The following is a 14,941-nucleotide window of genomic DNA, read 5'->3' as shown; positions in this document are numbered from 1 at the left end:
ACAGCTCAAAACAAATCTAAATATTTTGAACATTTTATCAAATATAAAAAATGCCTAAATAAACATTCAGTGAAAATTTCAAGTATCTGCGGTCATTTGTTTTAGACTTTTAGAGTTACACCAAAATAAGAAAATCACTAAATGTGAAATCCAGTGAAAATACAATGTTGTAAAAATTTAAATTTCAAATGCTCATAAAAATTTAATTTGAATTTCCGGTGGACTTTTTATTTGTGATAAAGATTGAAAAAATTGTAAGGAATCTTGTATTAAATTTTCAAATCTTAGATTTAAAAAGAAAATGTTTTATGAATTTCTAGCTTAAAATAATTTGTGAATTTTCGTGATTTTTACATAATATGTTGTCAAAACTCAAACTTTGAATGCTTAAAAAAAATTATGTCTATGTATTCCTTTTATTTTGCAACTGCTATTGTAAAAATATGTTAGGAGCCTTGTATTAAATTTTCAAATCTTAGAATTAAAAAGAAAAACTGTAATGAATTTCTATCTAATATAATTTGAACATTGCCGTAATTTTTACGTATTTAGTCAAAAATTGAAATTTAAATAATTATAAAAAAAAATCGTGCCTACGTATGTTTAATATTTTTTAACTACTATTGTTAAAATATGTTAGAAGCCTCGTATTAAATTTTCAAGCTTTTCTACCGAACAAATAATTTTTATCGATATTTATAGAAAAAAAAACTAAAAAAGTTGAAAAATTAAAATGCCAGTTAACAGCTCAAAACAAATCTAAATATTTTGAAAATTTTATCAAATATATGAAATGCCTATATAAACATTCAGTGAAAATTTCAAGTATCTGCGGTCATTTGTTTTAGAGTTATACCAAAATAAGGAAATCGCTAAAAGTGAAAATCCAATGTTGTAAAAATTTAAATTTCAAATACTCATAAAAATTTAATTTGAATTTCCGGTGGACTTTTTATTTATGATAAAGATTTAAAAACTTGTAAGGAATCTTGTATCAAATTTTTAAATCTTAGATTTAAAAAGAAAATTTTTTATGAATTTCTAGCTTAAAATAATTTGTGAATTTTCGTGATTTTTACGTATTTTATCAAAATTCAAACTTTGAATGCTTATAAAAAGAAATTGTGACTATGAATTTCTTTTATTTTTCAACTGCCGTTGTAACAATATGTTAAGAGCCTTGTATTAGAGTTTCAAGCTTTTCTGCCTAACAAATACATTTTTATCGATATTAATTTAAAAAAAAACTAATAATGTTTGAAAATTTCAATTGCCTATGAATAGTTCAACTTAAGTCGAAAATTTTTGAAAATTGCATGGTGGATAGAATGTATATATATATAAACACTCGGTGAAAATTTCATGTATCTATGGTCATTTGTTTTAGAATTAAATCAAAAACCAAAATCGATTTTGTCGAAAAATGAGTGTGCGTAAAATTTCCCGTTTTTCCCTTAATTATAATAAGTTCGTTTTTATCGATTATTTAGAAAAGTATTAAGAATTTTTTACTTTTGACCTAACCCCAAAGTACCAACTAGATTCACTTTCTGATCGAACGAGGTACTGAAGTCAAAAATCGAAGCATTTTTACTGCCCCAAAACGTGATGACAGACAAAAAAAAAAAAAAAAAAAACACATATCATGGTAAAATCAATACATTCATCGCTCCGCTCAGAATCTAAAATACACCAATTTTTTTGTAGTTCAAAAAATATTATTCGTAAGAACTTGAATTTTGTTGTATAATACATTGTTATTCACTATTAGCATTAGGTACCTATACTATTTATACGTGTACATCACAATCACATTTGAATTTATCAAAATAAGTATTTAGATTTATTTTAAGCTATGTCTACTATACCACATATGGCTTTGAGGCTTTCTATGTGATACATCGATATTGGTGATATTGTCTTAAAGTTATAAGTAACTGAGTTAGTAGTCAGGTAAGTATTAAAAAATAAAATCATGATTATTATTATTAATCATCATACACGATTTGTTTTCGTCAAAACTTAGTTCAACCTATACACTATTTAAAATGTTTAGCTAGCTAGTAGCTACTACTTCAAAATGAATTATTATTCTAATTCAAAAATATTAATAGGAATCTATAATGTAATTAGAATAAATAGGTTATAAGTATAAGTATATGACAAAAATTCCTAGAAATATATAATTATAGAGTGAAAGAAGTAAAGAATGCTATCGCTTAAAATAGTTTTCAATTATATGTAATGACTGATGGTTAATCATTAATTTATAATTTAACATGGCCATTACAGTGACCTACCTACTTAATACTGCATTTTTATACAGCACGGTGTCCACCTACATGACTTGTATTTATTTATTTATTTTTAGTACACTAGTTTTTCAATTTTAATCGATATACAATAACCATCATTAGGCATTCAACTTGAATAAACAATTACATGACATTTTGAACTTATCTTTTATCATGTACAAAAAGTAAAACAATTAAAATAAAATAAAATTACAAAGCATTTATAATTTATTACATTTTAATTATGTACCTAAATAATAAATAAATGTACTGTATAGATGCTTATTGTAGTCCGACTATTTCGAAAGATAATTAATGTAAACACGTCCCGTAATTTCCTTTTTTTTAAGTATCATAAAACACGGTCCCACAAATTTTATTGATAAAAGTAAGAAACCCAACATGATTTAATAAATACGTACATAATATGTATCTTAGCGTGGACAATTTGTTACCTATTTCAACACGTCATACTGAGAAAAATAAAATAATTTTCGTATTGGAACTTAAAAATGTTTTTAATGTTCACACAGTCGTCATAACAGTTATATCATTTATAATATCCATTGATTTTATATTTTTATGATAGGTAGACTGATAAAGCCCATGGTATATAGAGATTTTCGGCGATTAACATAATGTTTAATATAAATATGTCTATTATAAAATCGACGATACTACTTAATACCTAATCCCATTGATTAAATCTGAGAAGGCCAGTAGGTACTGTTTTATTTATTTGAATTTCGAGCCAAATTTACTATCAATAATTTTTACCTGAAAATATTTGTGCAGAGTTTAGATTATTTGACCTTTAAACCTTAATCTATTCAACAGTTTTTTCTTAGGGCCAAATTTACTATCATCAGATTTAAACAGAAAATTATAGTACCTACCTGACAACTTCACGGTTGTTAGGTAGGTTAGCCGGTCTGACGTCCGGATTAAGGTTTTTGCGCCCATAGGATGAAAAAATTTAATTTTGAGGAAAATGTTGAACACTTAATACCTAGGTATCGAAATTGTTTCACATCTTATTGTGTTCAAATGATGTTTTTATATTTTAAATTCGCCATTTCGTTTCGACCCTTTAAAATTTTCCGATCTACCTAGGCTATAGCCCAAATAGCCTAAGCGGTAATACGGCCTCGTAGATTAGGTACCTAGGGACACAACAAAATGGTATAATATATAAACTCGTATACTAAACAAAAACAAACGGGAGTCAGAGGACGGCCACCAAAATGTTCTTCACACTGGTCACCGAATGTTTTCAGAGCTACCGTATTACGGCGACGCGTTTTGTTTCGAACTATCGAAGTATAATATTATGTTTTATTATTCAGACGACAATGTACACTCACTAGTTTACTACTCACTGACCATAAGTCGATAAGTCCATAACGAGTGACGCTTGCCTCTTGTATACTATACATTTGGAACCACTGATAAGCTACTCGTTTCCACTGTTTCCAGTCGGACTGGACCAGTCCAATACATTATGTTATCTTAATTCGTGGCACGATATAATATCTAATATCTTTGACGGTGTGCGAAAAAACTTAGTCAAAATTAATATTTCTATAACAGTCTCGATCTTAGATCACTTAGTATAAACTTAGTATAAACTATGATTTAATCTTCAATAGTGACTAATGAGTAGTGACAAATCATTATTCTGACCGAACTGCAATCTGTTCCATAGAAAAGTTCTTTTAAATTCAAGCACTTATTAATCGTGTGATAAGGTCTATAAGGACAGATAGATGCGTACAAGGCCTCACTAGCTAAAATATATTATCTTAAAGTGTAAACCTTCATAATTTACTGATTAGGTACTTATATTCTAAACACAACAAAATAAGTCATTTTTAATGATGGACGATTACCTACACTAGACTGTAAACATATTACTTTATTACAAAGTCCAAAGTTCAACATCTAGTAAAGTATTGTTTGTAATTTATTAAACGAATGCAACTGTGACACGAGTTAGTGTTGACAATCAAAATATTATTAATAAGTAAGTTGTCCTCATAGTGGTGTACCACAAGTCTTATTTAATATTGATGTTCATTTAAAGAATATAATCGTTAATTTTTTTAGCTTATAGTATATTTATACCTTGCAAATTCAATGTAAAAGTCTTCTTAGCAAGAATCTAGAATGTTTTATTAAGATACAAGAAAAAAATTGTTCAAATTGAAAATGTTCAAGAATTAATGAGGAATATGTTTGTTTGTTAATAAGAGAAATCATAGTAGAAGTATTTATTTAAATGTCTCAAACCCAATATTCATTAACTAACGGTTCTATATATTTTTGTTTTTAGGTGAATAAAATTTAAGCTAAAAAATCTTATATTGGAAATTAAAAGGATAGATTTATAAGTAAACACTACTTCTGAAAATATAGATAGCCTACAGCCTACTAGACACTGTGTGTTGGCTAATGGTGCCAAAAACCAATTGAAAATTAAGTGGTGGATCTGATAACAAGTTAGTAGAGCATAAGTTTTCTCATGTATAAGATATAACGTCCATATTTATTATTAATTTCTGTAAATATACAACATAAATGTTTAAAGTGTATGTATAATTAACAACTTCAGTCTTGAATATAGTGAATATGTGAAAATAATTTATTATTTCAGGTTACCTTACCAATAGTTAAAGCACTATTGTCGCTAGATTCAAAGGTGTGCACACAGTGATAACAGGGTGTTTGCTGTCTCTGATTGAAAAGTGGCAGTCAAGACAAATTAAATGCAAAGTAATTTTTAAAAGTATGTTTGGTGTAAATTAAATTATAGTATTAATGTTAATAAAAGTAGATAATAAGTTATGACTTTTTAATTATAATTTTTAGTCCATAGTTTGAAACTGCCTGGGCATATGTGCAATATATCACAAATATTGTATTTAAAATAATATAATATGTAGGGCTCGGATGTTGTTGCATTTGCAATTTTTTTTCTATTGTTTGGATTCGTTGCTAAGTAAATTATAAATTTATTTTAAATGAATACCAATTAATAAATAAAAATTTTAAGTGCAACTTGTTGCACTTTTTGACCTTTTTTCAATTTTATTGCAATTTTGTTAATTGTCGTCATTTTCAACACAAATTTATATATCTTTTTATGTTTTCACTTTTTTTGTTAGATTATACAGTGTAATAAATCTTAAGGTAAGATTTTTTTAAAAAAACAAATCAAAAAATAGTTAAAATAAAAAGTTATAAATTTTGATAAAATTATTTGTAGATTTCTGAAAAAAATAAGAAGACCGCACAATTTACCAGATTTTTAATGACAACTGACGAGAATTTGAATTTGAATCGTTTTTATTATGTACTCGTTTAAAACCTATCTAATAAAACTTTATAATATTACTTAATAAAATAACTTAATCCATTTCATCAAATAATTTGTTAATATATATATTTTTATTTTTTTGGTAAAAAATATTTTTGTTATTGCAATTTTTAAGTGCAATTTTAGGTTTTTTTTCACTGCAATAATGCAATCAATTTTATAACATTTTTAGTGCAACAACATCTGAGCCCTAATAATATGTATTGTATCATAAAGTCGGTGTACATAATATGGCAAAAAATGCGATTAAAAAATAATCTTTTTCGTACACTAGATTAATTTTTTTGTACAATAATTTTAAAAATGGTTTTTGATTGTTAAATTGTGGTGATATTTCAAATGTTATATGTATTGAACATCATATTTTTTTGTGAATCTTAACAAAAATCATTAAATCAATTTACTTTAAGATACTAGATATTTCTTTTTCAATGACAATAAGTTATTGTTTTATTATATTAATTTTATATTTTATAATTATTATGTTTAATGATTATAAGTCATGAGCTTATAACTAAATGGTGTTGATGGGTAATTTTAAGTAAAATGAGTCGGTTAAAATTTTTGGTGCATCTGCATATTCAATATTGATATATTACTGAATTTGCATTAAACTCGACTTTCAGTTTTTGACAGTACGTCGTATACATCTATTTTTAGGTAACACAAGATTTTATTAAATTTTTTTCTAAATAATTTCTACAAGATTTTTGATAATTTGATAATTTGTGAATGTATTTTAAATCAAACCTTTTATTGTTGTAACATTAAAAGAGTTTACTCAAAATTGTTTTAAAAAATTGACAATTTAAATACAATATTCTATAAGTGAAACAGTTCATTTAACTACATCGACATAAAATCTTTAAAATTTTGTAAAAATAAAACGTCTATTGTAAAGCAATATTGACTTATATCATGTTCTTTTTTGTTTCGTAAATAATTAAAAATGTATGTAATCATTTATCAATTACTACTTTAAAAAAAAAATGATTTAAATAGTTAAATTATTTAAACTCTGTCACTTTTGAACAATAACACAAATTAAACAATTTCCAATTTAATTAACAAATTATTGAACAATTTCTATAATTTTTCATTTTTAGATTACATTCCTCCCCCCCCCCCCCACAAGATGTTTTCAACTTAGGAAATTATTGAATATGATTTTTGTATGAATAAATTATATAAAATGTTATCAAACATGAATCATAGGATGATGATGACGAGTTATTCAATACTCAAAATGTTTTTTAATATGTAAAATAAATTTTTTTCTAAGGACTCTGTTCTAATTCTGTAACAGTTCTTCTTTCTAAACTCCAGTTTTTCACCCTTGTTGTGTTGCACATTAAATATATGTAAAAACCTAAAAATCTGGTCTATAAATGTATAATACTTGTTGATGGTGTTCATCTACTGTTATTTGGTGCATTTTGTGTGTCAGGTAACTCGGTTTCCAAGAACAGCTTCATATTAGAGAATTATATTTTGTTTTTGACTTTACATTCATAATGAAAAAATGAGTAAAAAAATGGTTTGGTTAATATACATACATAATATGGATATTAATTTCAGAATTACACATCTATTAAGATAAATGATAGTATTTTATCAAACTAATTAAAAACCAATTTTATAAATACTTTGAACATTAAAAATGTAATTAAAGTACTTCCATGCTATTTTCCTTCTTCTAAATTTGTATGTGAAATTGGTTGGAGTAAGGCTGTTTTTTGTAAGACTACTAACTAGTGATAAGAAAACATGTGTTGAGATTATTTCGTGAGGTTTTCAGGAATGCAGTGCTTTAAACAGACTGCTCAGCATAAATCATCTATTAATTTCTAAAAAGTATATAAATAAATTCCATCATTATTCATTACTATATTAATTTAGTATACCAAAAATATTTTCATTCGATTGTGATAAAAATTGGGAAGTTAGGTTGAATGTTAAATTTATCACTTATGTTTTATATTGCTCTAAAATCCAATACACATTATTCGGAATCATAAATGATATTTTCTTCTTAGCATATACTCCTTTATTCATTATTCATTCTAATATACAAATCTTTATTTTTACTTACTCAATTAAGGGTTTTAAAGTAATTTGTTAGAATTTAAATATTTAAAATATCATACTTTACAGAAACTGGTATATATATATTACACAATGTATTTTATCAATATCATTGAATACCACATACTATGCTATACAGATTTAACTATTTATATAGTGAAGTATTTTATTAGTCATGCCATGTTAACTGTACTTAATTTAACACGTTCATGACCACAGTATAGTATTGAACTTACTTAAGAAAAAATCCAATTAAAATAAATGTGCTTATAATAAATACTATTAATATTGCTATCTAGTGGACCGATTTTTAAACCAAGTGCACTAATCGATTAGTAAAGATTGTCAAAATAACGATTTTATTGTAATATCTGTTAAAACACATAAATAGTTATAACTGTGTGTTATATATATACAGGGTGATTTTTTAAGCATGCTCGCCCCATTTTTATGCTTAAATTATGCATATATTCAAATTTTGATTTTTGGAATATTTAAGTCTAGTTAAAGGCGATATTTTTGAATACTTAGATTTTTCCCAACTTTTAAGGAGTATCCTGTAGCGATACCAACTTTGGTTTTTCAAATGACAACCTATATGTTTTAAAGCAAAATGTGATTCAGATAATTTTTCTGAAAATTTTGACATATTGCAATCAAAATTCGAACGAAAACTTCCAGAGTTATTCTACTTGAAATACTAAGGAATAAGGATAAAAGTCTAATACTTAAATGCCTACGTTGTAAATGGATACGATAATTATAATTCGGTATACAATATAAAATGTGCTATTGTACACTATTGTTCGGTATTTTATTATAAGTAGGTATACCTATGCTATACAAATATTAACGTTGCCTACAAGGTATAGGTAACATGGATAAAATAAAAAGGATATTATTTTATTCATATTTTCTTTTCTTTTGAAAATTGTCAGATGCAATATTTGGCCATTTAGTAATAAGTAGTGATTATTAACAAATATTTTATTTTTATATTGTATACCGAATTATAATTATCGTATCCATTTGCAACGTAGTCATTTAAGTATTAGACTTTTATCCTTATTCCTTAGTATTTCAAGTAGAATAACTCTGGAAGTTTTCGTTCGAATTTTGATTGCAATATGTCAAAATTTTCAGAAAAATTATCTGAATCACATTTTGCTTTAAAACATATAGGTTGTCATTTGAAAAACCAAAGTTGGTATCGCTACAGGATACTCCTTAAAAGTTGTGAAAAATCTAAGTACTCAAAAATATCGCCTTTAACTACACTTAAATATTCCAAAAATCAAAATTTGAATATATGCATAATTTAAGCATAAAAATGGGGCGAGCATGCTTAAAAAATCACCCTGTATATATATATGGGTAAATTAAAAAAATTAAAAATAAAACAGTGTTAAATAATTAACTAATTAAGCAAATGTTCTGAAACAAAAAAATACATTTAGTTGTGGAGTTTATGTTTTATTATTATACTATGCATTTACAATTATGTATGTTTCTTATTACAGAGATTGGAGTTTGATGCTAACATTCACAGAGAATACTTAAAGGCTATCTCATACATAATTCCAAAGACATGACAAGAATATTATGTTTTTATTGTAACTGGCTCACAAATAAGCAACATAATCACCAGGAAGATTAATGTTTTGATGGGTGTTGTACTGTCATGTTTTCTATTGTGTGATTAGAGACTGAATACCTTAAATCGAATTCCTAAAGAAGACAGAATTGTTAATTAAGCTATTAATGATTTTTTTTTTGTGTATTGTGCCAAAACTTATGAGATTAATATATATATAAACACTAAATATAGAGTTCAGGTAGTTAAGCAAGTTAATTAAAGTAAAGGTATTATAGTTTACCTATTAATATTATAGCTTACAATTGTAATGTAAAACTGCAGTGTTGATAAAATACATTTTTTTTTAATTAATTAAATCATATCATTAATAATTACATCGCCAAATTGTAATTAATTTACTCAAAAATTTACTTCATTAACATGAATTTTCATGATATTCTAAACATTAGATACCAGTCATTGTAATATCAAAATTGATAATGATAAATGTCTGGTATTAATATAAGATGTCATGATCAGGGCCGGGCCAAGGGCCAGGCAAGGTGGGCGCCTGCCAGGGTCGCAAATTATGGAGTAGGAATGGGGGCGCAAAATGTAATATAATTAAATTTGAAAATCTAGGGGGTTGCAAATAGAATAAAAATTTTATTTTGCCAGGAGCGCCACTATTGATCAGCCCAGGCCTGGTCATGATATTCAATTCAGAACAGTGAAAAAAGATATGTAAATAATAATTATAATAATACCCATTATTTTACATAATATTACTAGTAATTTCAATAATAATTTAATTGTTATCTTCAAAGTCTATGTCATCAATTTTAAATAACTTTTTATAAAAATCTACAATACAAAAAAATTATACATTATAAACATTATAAAAAAGAATGCCTCTATGAAAATTAAAAATATTATTCTAATATTGACAACTGGTTTTACTTCTAACATTTGATTTCAAGAAAAAGTTATGAATATTTTTAAGATATTGTCCCAAAAAGTAACTTTATTTACCATAAGTAAATTGCTTCAAATTTATTTGTTTTTTTTTTTCCGATGCTTTTGAAAATTAATGGAAATTTGACTTCCACAATGTACCAAGTTGATTCACTTTCCAACCGGAAAAGCTATTGAAATGAAAATCGAAGCATTATTTCGATAACTTATCATGTACGTGGACATACAAAAAAAACACAACATTATAAAATCAATGCATTCATTGTTCCGCTCAGAATTTTAATAAAATAAATTTAATTAATTAATAGTATATCTTATCTTATATGTATTTTTATTTTTATAGGAAAATATTTAGAAAAGAAAGCATTAAAACATTCCTTTTTGTTGTTTGTTTCTTGCAGCATTTCTCCTGTTATGATTACCGCAGAATGCTTTGTTCTCATTTTTTCTTTGTCTGACTAACTCAATATTTGACCCAGATGATGTAGCTGACGAAGAAGCTACTTGATGTTTATCTAACATGATTAAGTAATAACACATATTTTTCAAAAAATTATTCATATATGTTTTTACTGCTAAATACTTACTTCTATTGGATTTTTTAGACTGTTTTGCAGCATATTTTCTAGCTTGTCGTTCTCGAACTTCTTCAGGATTTTCACAGAATGGTTGGAAATTTGGTACTTTCTGTGGTTCATCATCTGAAAACTCTTCTACTATAACTTTATTTGCAACTTTTTTCTTCATTAAAACCCTTGGTAAAACATCTGGTCTTCTCTTTGAATTTTCATCTACTGGTTCTGGTCTGACATATTCAATTTCATCATACACGTCGTCATATTTATTATTAAAATATGAATCTAATTCAGCACTTGTGATTTCAGTGATAGTATATTTTTCATAAAATGACCGCATTTCATTTCGGAAAGATTTATCATCCAAGAGTGCAAGTTTTTTATTTCTTAATATAAATTAAACATAATATTAATATTCATTAATTAATTTTTGTATCAACAAATATTGTAAAAATATAAATCCAATCCATCTTACTTTTTATTTGAAGGATCATAACCAGTAGCATTATCCTCATACTCCAACATCAAAGGATGATTTAAATCGTACTGAGTAAGTTCTGATGGAGGACAATTTTCCAAGACCATACTTATAACTTTTTCAGAATCCATGTCATAATATTCTAAACATTTCTAAAAAAAAAAAAACATCTATTATAATTAAATATTAAAATTAAAAAATACAAACTAATTAACCTTGATAAATCCGTCTCCTAAATGGGGCAATAAATCTTTTACATTATTTATAAGAGACTGTAACTTTGCGTTCTCTATATTTGTATTAATGATTTGTAGCTAAAAATTCATAATTATTATTTTATATTTTTATTGTTAATAAAGGAATTTTATAAAATAATTACTTCCAACTGTTGTTCTTGTAATTCTTTTTGTTCAAGTTCAATATATGGTTTATTAATCAATTCTAAAGATTTTAATAAATAATCATATCTTGTTGAGTCTCTAAAGGTTTTTTTTAAATTAAAATGTTTTCAAATAAATAAATTTATATAGTGAAAAAATCTTACATTTCTTTATTAGATTTTTGAAATTTCCTTATATCTTTTGTTAAATTGTATACAAGATCAAAGTCATTAACAAATTCATTGTATTCTAATAGCTCGCTAATTATTTCTATATATTCTTCAACAGCATTCTCTGATCTTCATAAAAAAATAAATATACATTTTTTTCAGCAATATGATTTCTTTAAAATTGGTATATTATATTTACTCATTTATAGTTTGGGTAAATATATGAATTAAACACTGTCTGACACTTTTCACAAGTAATAATCTTGATGCGTGAATCTTTTCTTTGAATTTTTCTATAATATCCATTGCAATAACTTTCTTATAAACTAGTGGTTTTATAGTATGATAAAAGGAAGCTATTCTAGAAAAACAATTGAAAAATTAAATTTATTGATTAATTTCAAATAATTAGATTGTAAGCTTGTCGTACATACTCAAGATATAATTTCTCTTGATAGAAAAATCTAGAGGCCATTGGATAAATTTCCAAGAAATTTGAAATACTATATGACATGTCTAATAAATAATTAATAATATCTTCGATCAAACAAAAATCTGTTTCTTCAGTGTTAGTAAAGGTTTTATTAATCTGATACATGTGATTATCATATCCAGTGTCTATTTCAATTTTATGTTGAAATTGTCTTAAGCACTAATAATTTTGTTATTTAAAATTAGTAGACAAATTTTATTCTTAATTAGTAAATTTATGTATGAACTCACTTTAATTGTTAATTGAGTAAAGTATTTCAAATTTTCTTTGTATGATTTTTGACAAGTAAACAATTCTCTGAAAATTATTTCCAATTCCTTTCTATAAGATTGGCCATAAATGGAACATATATCAAACAACATGGGGATACTTATAATATTGTTATTAGACAGCAAGCCCCACATATAATGAGGTGACATATAATTTTCCTAATGAAAATAAAATAAAAAATAAATTGCTTAAAATCATTATGAATATTATACTTTATTTTCAGAAGATGTAGTTAGTCGTTTGAATAATTTAAAAGCAAAATTATCAATTTCATTGTAAATTATCAACACATCATAATCCTGTGGAAGTTGATCCATTAAATGAGGAGGAGCCGCTTCTTGAAGAAATGTACATAACCCCATAGTAGCTTGTTTGTTAAAAACAACTGTAGACCAAAATCTAAAACATTAAAATAATATTAATTATAAACTAAAATATGTATTAGTTAAAAATATATTTACTCTTTAAATGATAAATTGAGAAGCGTTTTAAAGTCTTGAACCAAATACTTCATTTGTTCAATCCAACATTTTTTTTGATCTGAATCGTCGACAATTGATTTTAATGGATGAATGTATCCCAAAAATTGTCTTTTTAAGGCTAAATTTTTATCCTAAATACCAATAGTTCATTATTTAATTTAATTGTTTTATTCATAATTAACAGTATAATTATTATTTATTTTTATTTTTGCTATGCATCTATTTTCCTTAATTATTATGCATATATTATATTCTAAAGGATGTCTATATTTTAGTTATTATTAATGTTTCTTTTTTGAAATCAAAATTTAAAAGTATTAAAAGGGAAATTACATTCATACAGCCATACAAATACTTACAAATAGTTAACATTTGAATTTGGAAAAAATAAAAAATAAAATAAAAATAGTTGAATTTCACAAATGATTTATTAATCATTCTTTATTATAAAATGTATAGGTAGAAATATTATCCAGGGAATATTGTTGGATATTATTAATACATCCATTTCAAAACAAGATTTATTTTAAATAGTATTGTTCTGCATTTTTATAACCTGCGTTATAGGATATAGATAAAAACAGCATAGTGAACTATAAATTTGTTTTATGCATCAAGGACTGCAAATAGAACAAATAGGTATTAAATTTTGTAATACTATTTTTTACTTGAAGTATTTAAGGTTTTTAGTGCTATTTTTCAAGTTTTGGTGTTTTTGGTTAATTTGCATAATATAGTATAACATTTTTATTTTTATTTTAATGAATCTAGTTTATATTATGTGGTATGAAAAATAGGAAAAGTTTGTAATTTATTTTAATTATACTTTATTTGAATCCATAGGAAAAATAGTAAATACCCACATTTTTTTAATATTTAAATCTACTTTAAAGTAGTCCAACGGTCTATTAAAAAGTAAACAATTATGGCTCCTTATTGGTTTAACAGCTCGTATTTATGTATTTTTGTCTAGAATATTTTGGATTACATTTGTGCAATTATTATTTTTAATTAAGAGCAGAATAAATTTTCATTTTTATTATTTTTAGGTCATATTATTCCACATATTTTAGTTATTTTTAATGTTATAAAATCCAATGTAAATTCACTTTAAAATTATTAAAACATCAATAAAAGCCTATGCAATGCCAAATCACTATATTACTATAATATTGAAAGTTAAAATACAGAATGGATGCTTCTGAATTCATATTTGTTATATTTAATTTACAAACGAAACCATTTACTAATTAATATACATACTTAGTAGAGTAATATATCAATGTGCATATTAAATTATATATTAAATATAATATAAAATTCAATAGCAATGACTAAATATGCAAAACTTGTAGACTAAAATCAAAAATAATAATCACGAAAAAATCTATTAAATTCTATATATCTCTGAAGATTTAAAGAATTTATGACGATTATAGGTATTTACGTTGGTGATAAATTGTGGTGTAGTTATTATGAAAAAAATTATTTTATGTTTTAATATTTCAAAATCAATTAGGTATTAAAATTGAGATATTTTTTTAAATTAAAATACAGTTGTTATACTACATATCCCAGTCGTAGGTTCAACTAAATATTAAATAAACTAAATAATAAGTTTAGAATTGGGATTATTTTTAAGTAAAGACTAAAACTGGACAATATATTATTCTCTAAAATGTGTTCCCACATAAGTTTCTAAAACATAATTCAATTTCAAAGACAGTTTTAAAAGATAAGAATGTACATTATATAATATAATATCAAAATTTTACCTCGACAGCCAT

At 24.9% G+C, this 14,941-nt stretch overlaps 1 protein-coding gene and 1 long non-coding RNA gene across 4 annotated transcripts; one reads left to right on the top strand and one right to left on the bottom strand.

The window, feature by feature from the left end:
- The first annotated feature begins 3,808 nt into the window (after nucleotides 1-3,808).
- On the top strand, nucleotides 3,809-13,184 carry LOC149060842 (uncharacterized). Of its 3 annotated transcripts, XR_016189871.1 has the most exons (7): nucleotides 3,809-4,317; nucleotides 4,401-4,560; nucleotides 4,627-4,792; nucleotides 4,948-5,079; nucleotides 9,276-10,834; nucleotides 12,689-12,814; nucleotides 12,896-13,184. It is a non-coding gene; the product is annotated as an uncharacterized LOC149060842 (long non-coding RNA). The 3 variants fall into 3 exon arrangements; XR_016189870.1 differs by lacking the exons at nucleotides 12,689-12,814; nucleotides 12,896-13,184 and adding an exon at nucleotides 10,912-11,041; XR_016189869.1 differs by lacking the exons at nucleotides 12,689-12,814; nucleotides 12,896-13,184 and having other exon boundaries at nucleotides 9,276-11,021.
- Nucleotides 10,673-14,941, bottom strand: LOC107161463 (activating signal cointegrator 1 complex subunit 2-like). The gene is made up of 12 exons (XM_089217792.1): nucleotides 14,930-14,941; nucleotides 13,134-13,285; nucleotides 12,885-13,071; nucleotides 12,633-12,830; nucleotides 12,344-12,561; nucleotides 12,109-12,270; nucleotides 11,904-12,038; nucleotides 11,739-11,838; nucleotides 11,575-11,673; nucleotides 11,357-11,511; nucleotides 10,894-11,267; nucleotides 10,673-10,821 (listed from the first exon to the last, which is right to left on the bottom strand). Exons 1-12 carry the CDS (start codon nucleotides 14,939-14,941, stop codon nucleotides 10,673-10,675), a joined length of 1,941 nt encoding a protein of 646 aa, XP_089073918.1.

Source organism: Diuraphis noxia, unplaced genomic scaffold (genome assembly GCF_037042655.1).
Source record: "Diuraphis noxia isolate RWA-SAM2 unplaced genomic scaffold, SU_Dnox_SAM2 contig0001, whole genome shotgun sequence".
Taxonomy (NCBI): domain Eukaryota; kingdom Metazoa; phylum Arthropoda; class Insecta; order Hemiptera; family Aphididae; genus Diuraphis; species Diuraphis noxia.
The sequence above is the reverse complement of the archived record's forward strand: the minus strand, read 5'-3'. Positions and strand labels throughout refer to the sequence as shown.

Bases quoted from the DNA above. Each gene is read 5' to 3' on its own strand.
- LOC107161463 (XM_089217792.1), bottom strand. The intron at 12,831-12,884 runs GTATAATATTCA...TATTTTCATTAG, and splicing joins CTACATCTTCTGAAAATAAA to GAAAATTATATGTCACCTCA. The intron at 10,822-10,893 runs GTAAGTATTTAG...TAATCATGTTAG, and splicing joins GTCTAAAAAATCCAATAGAA to ATAAACATCAAGTAGCTTCT.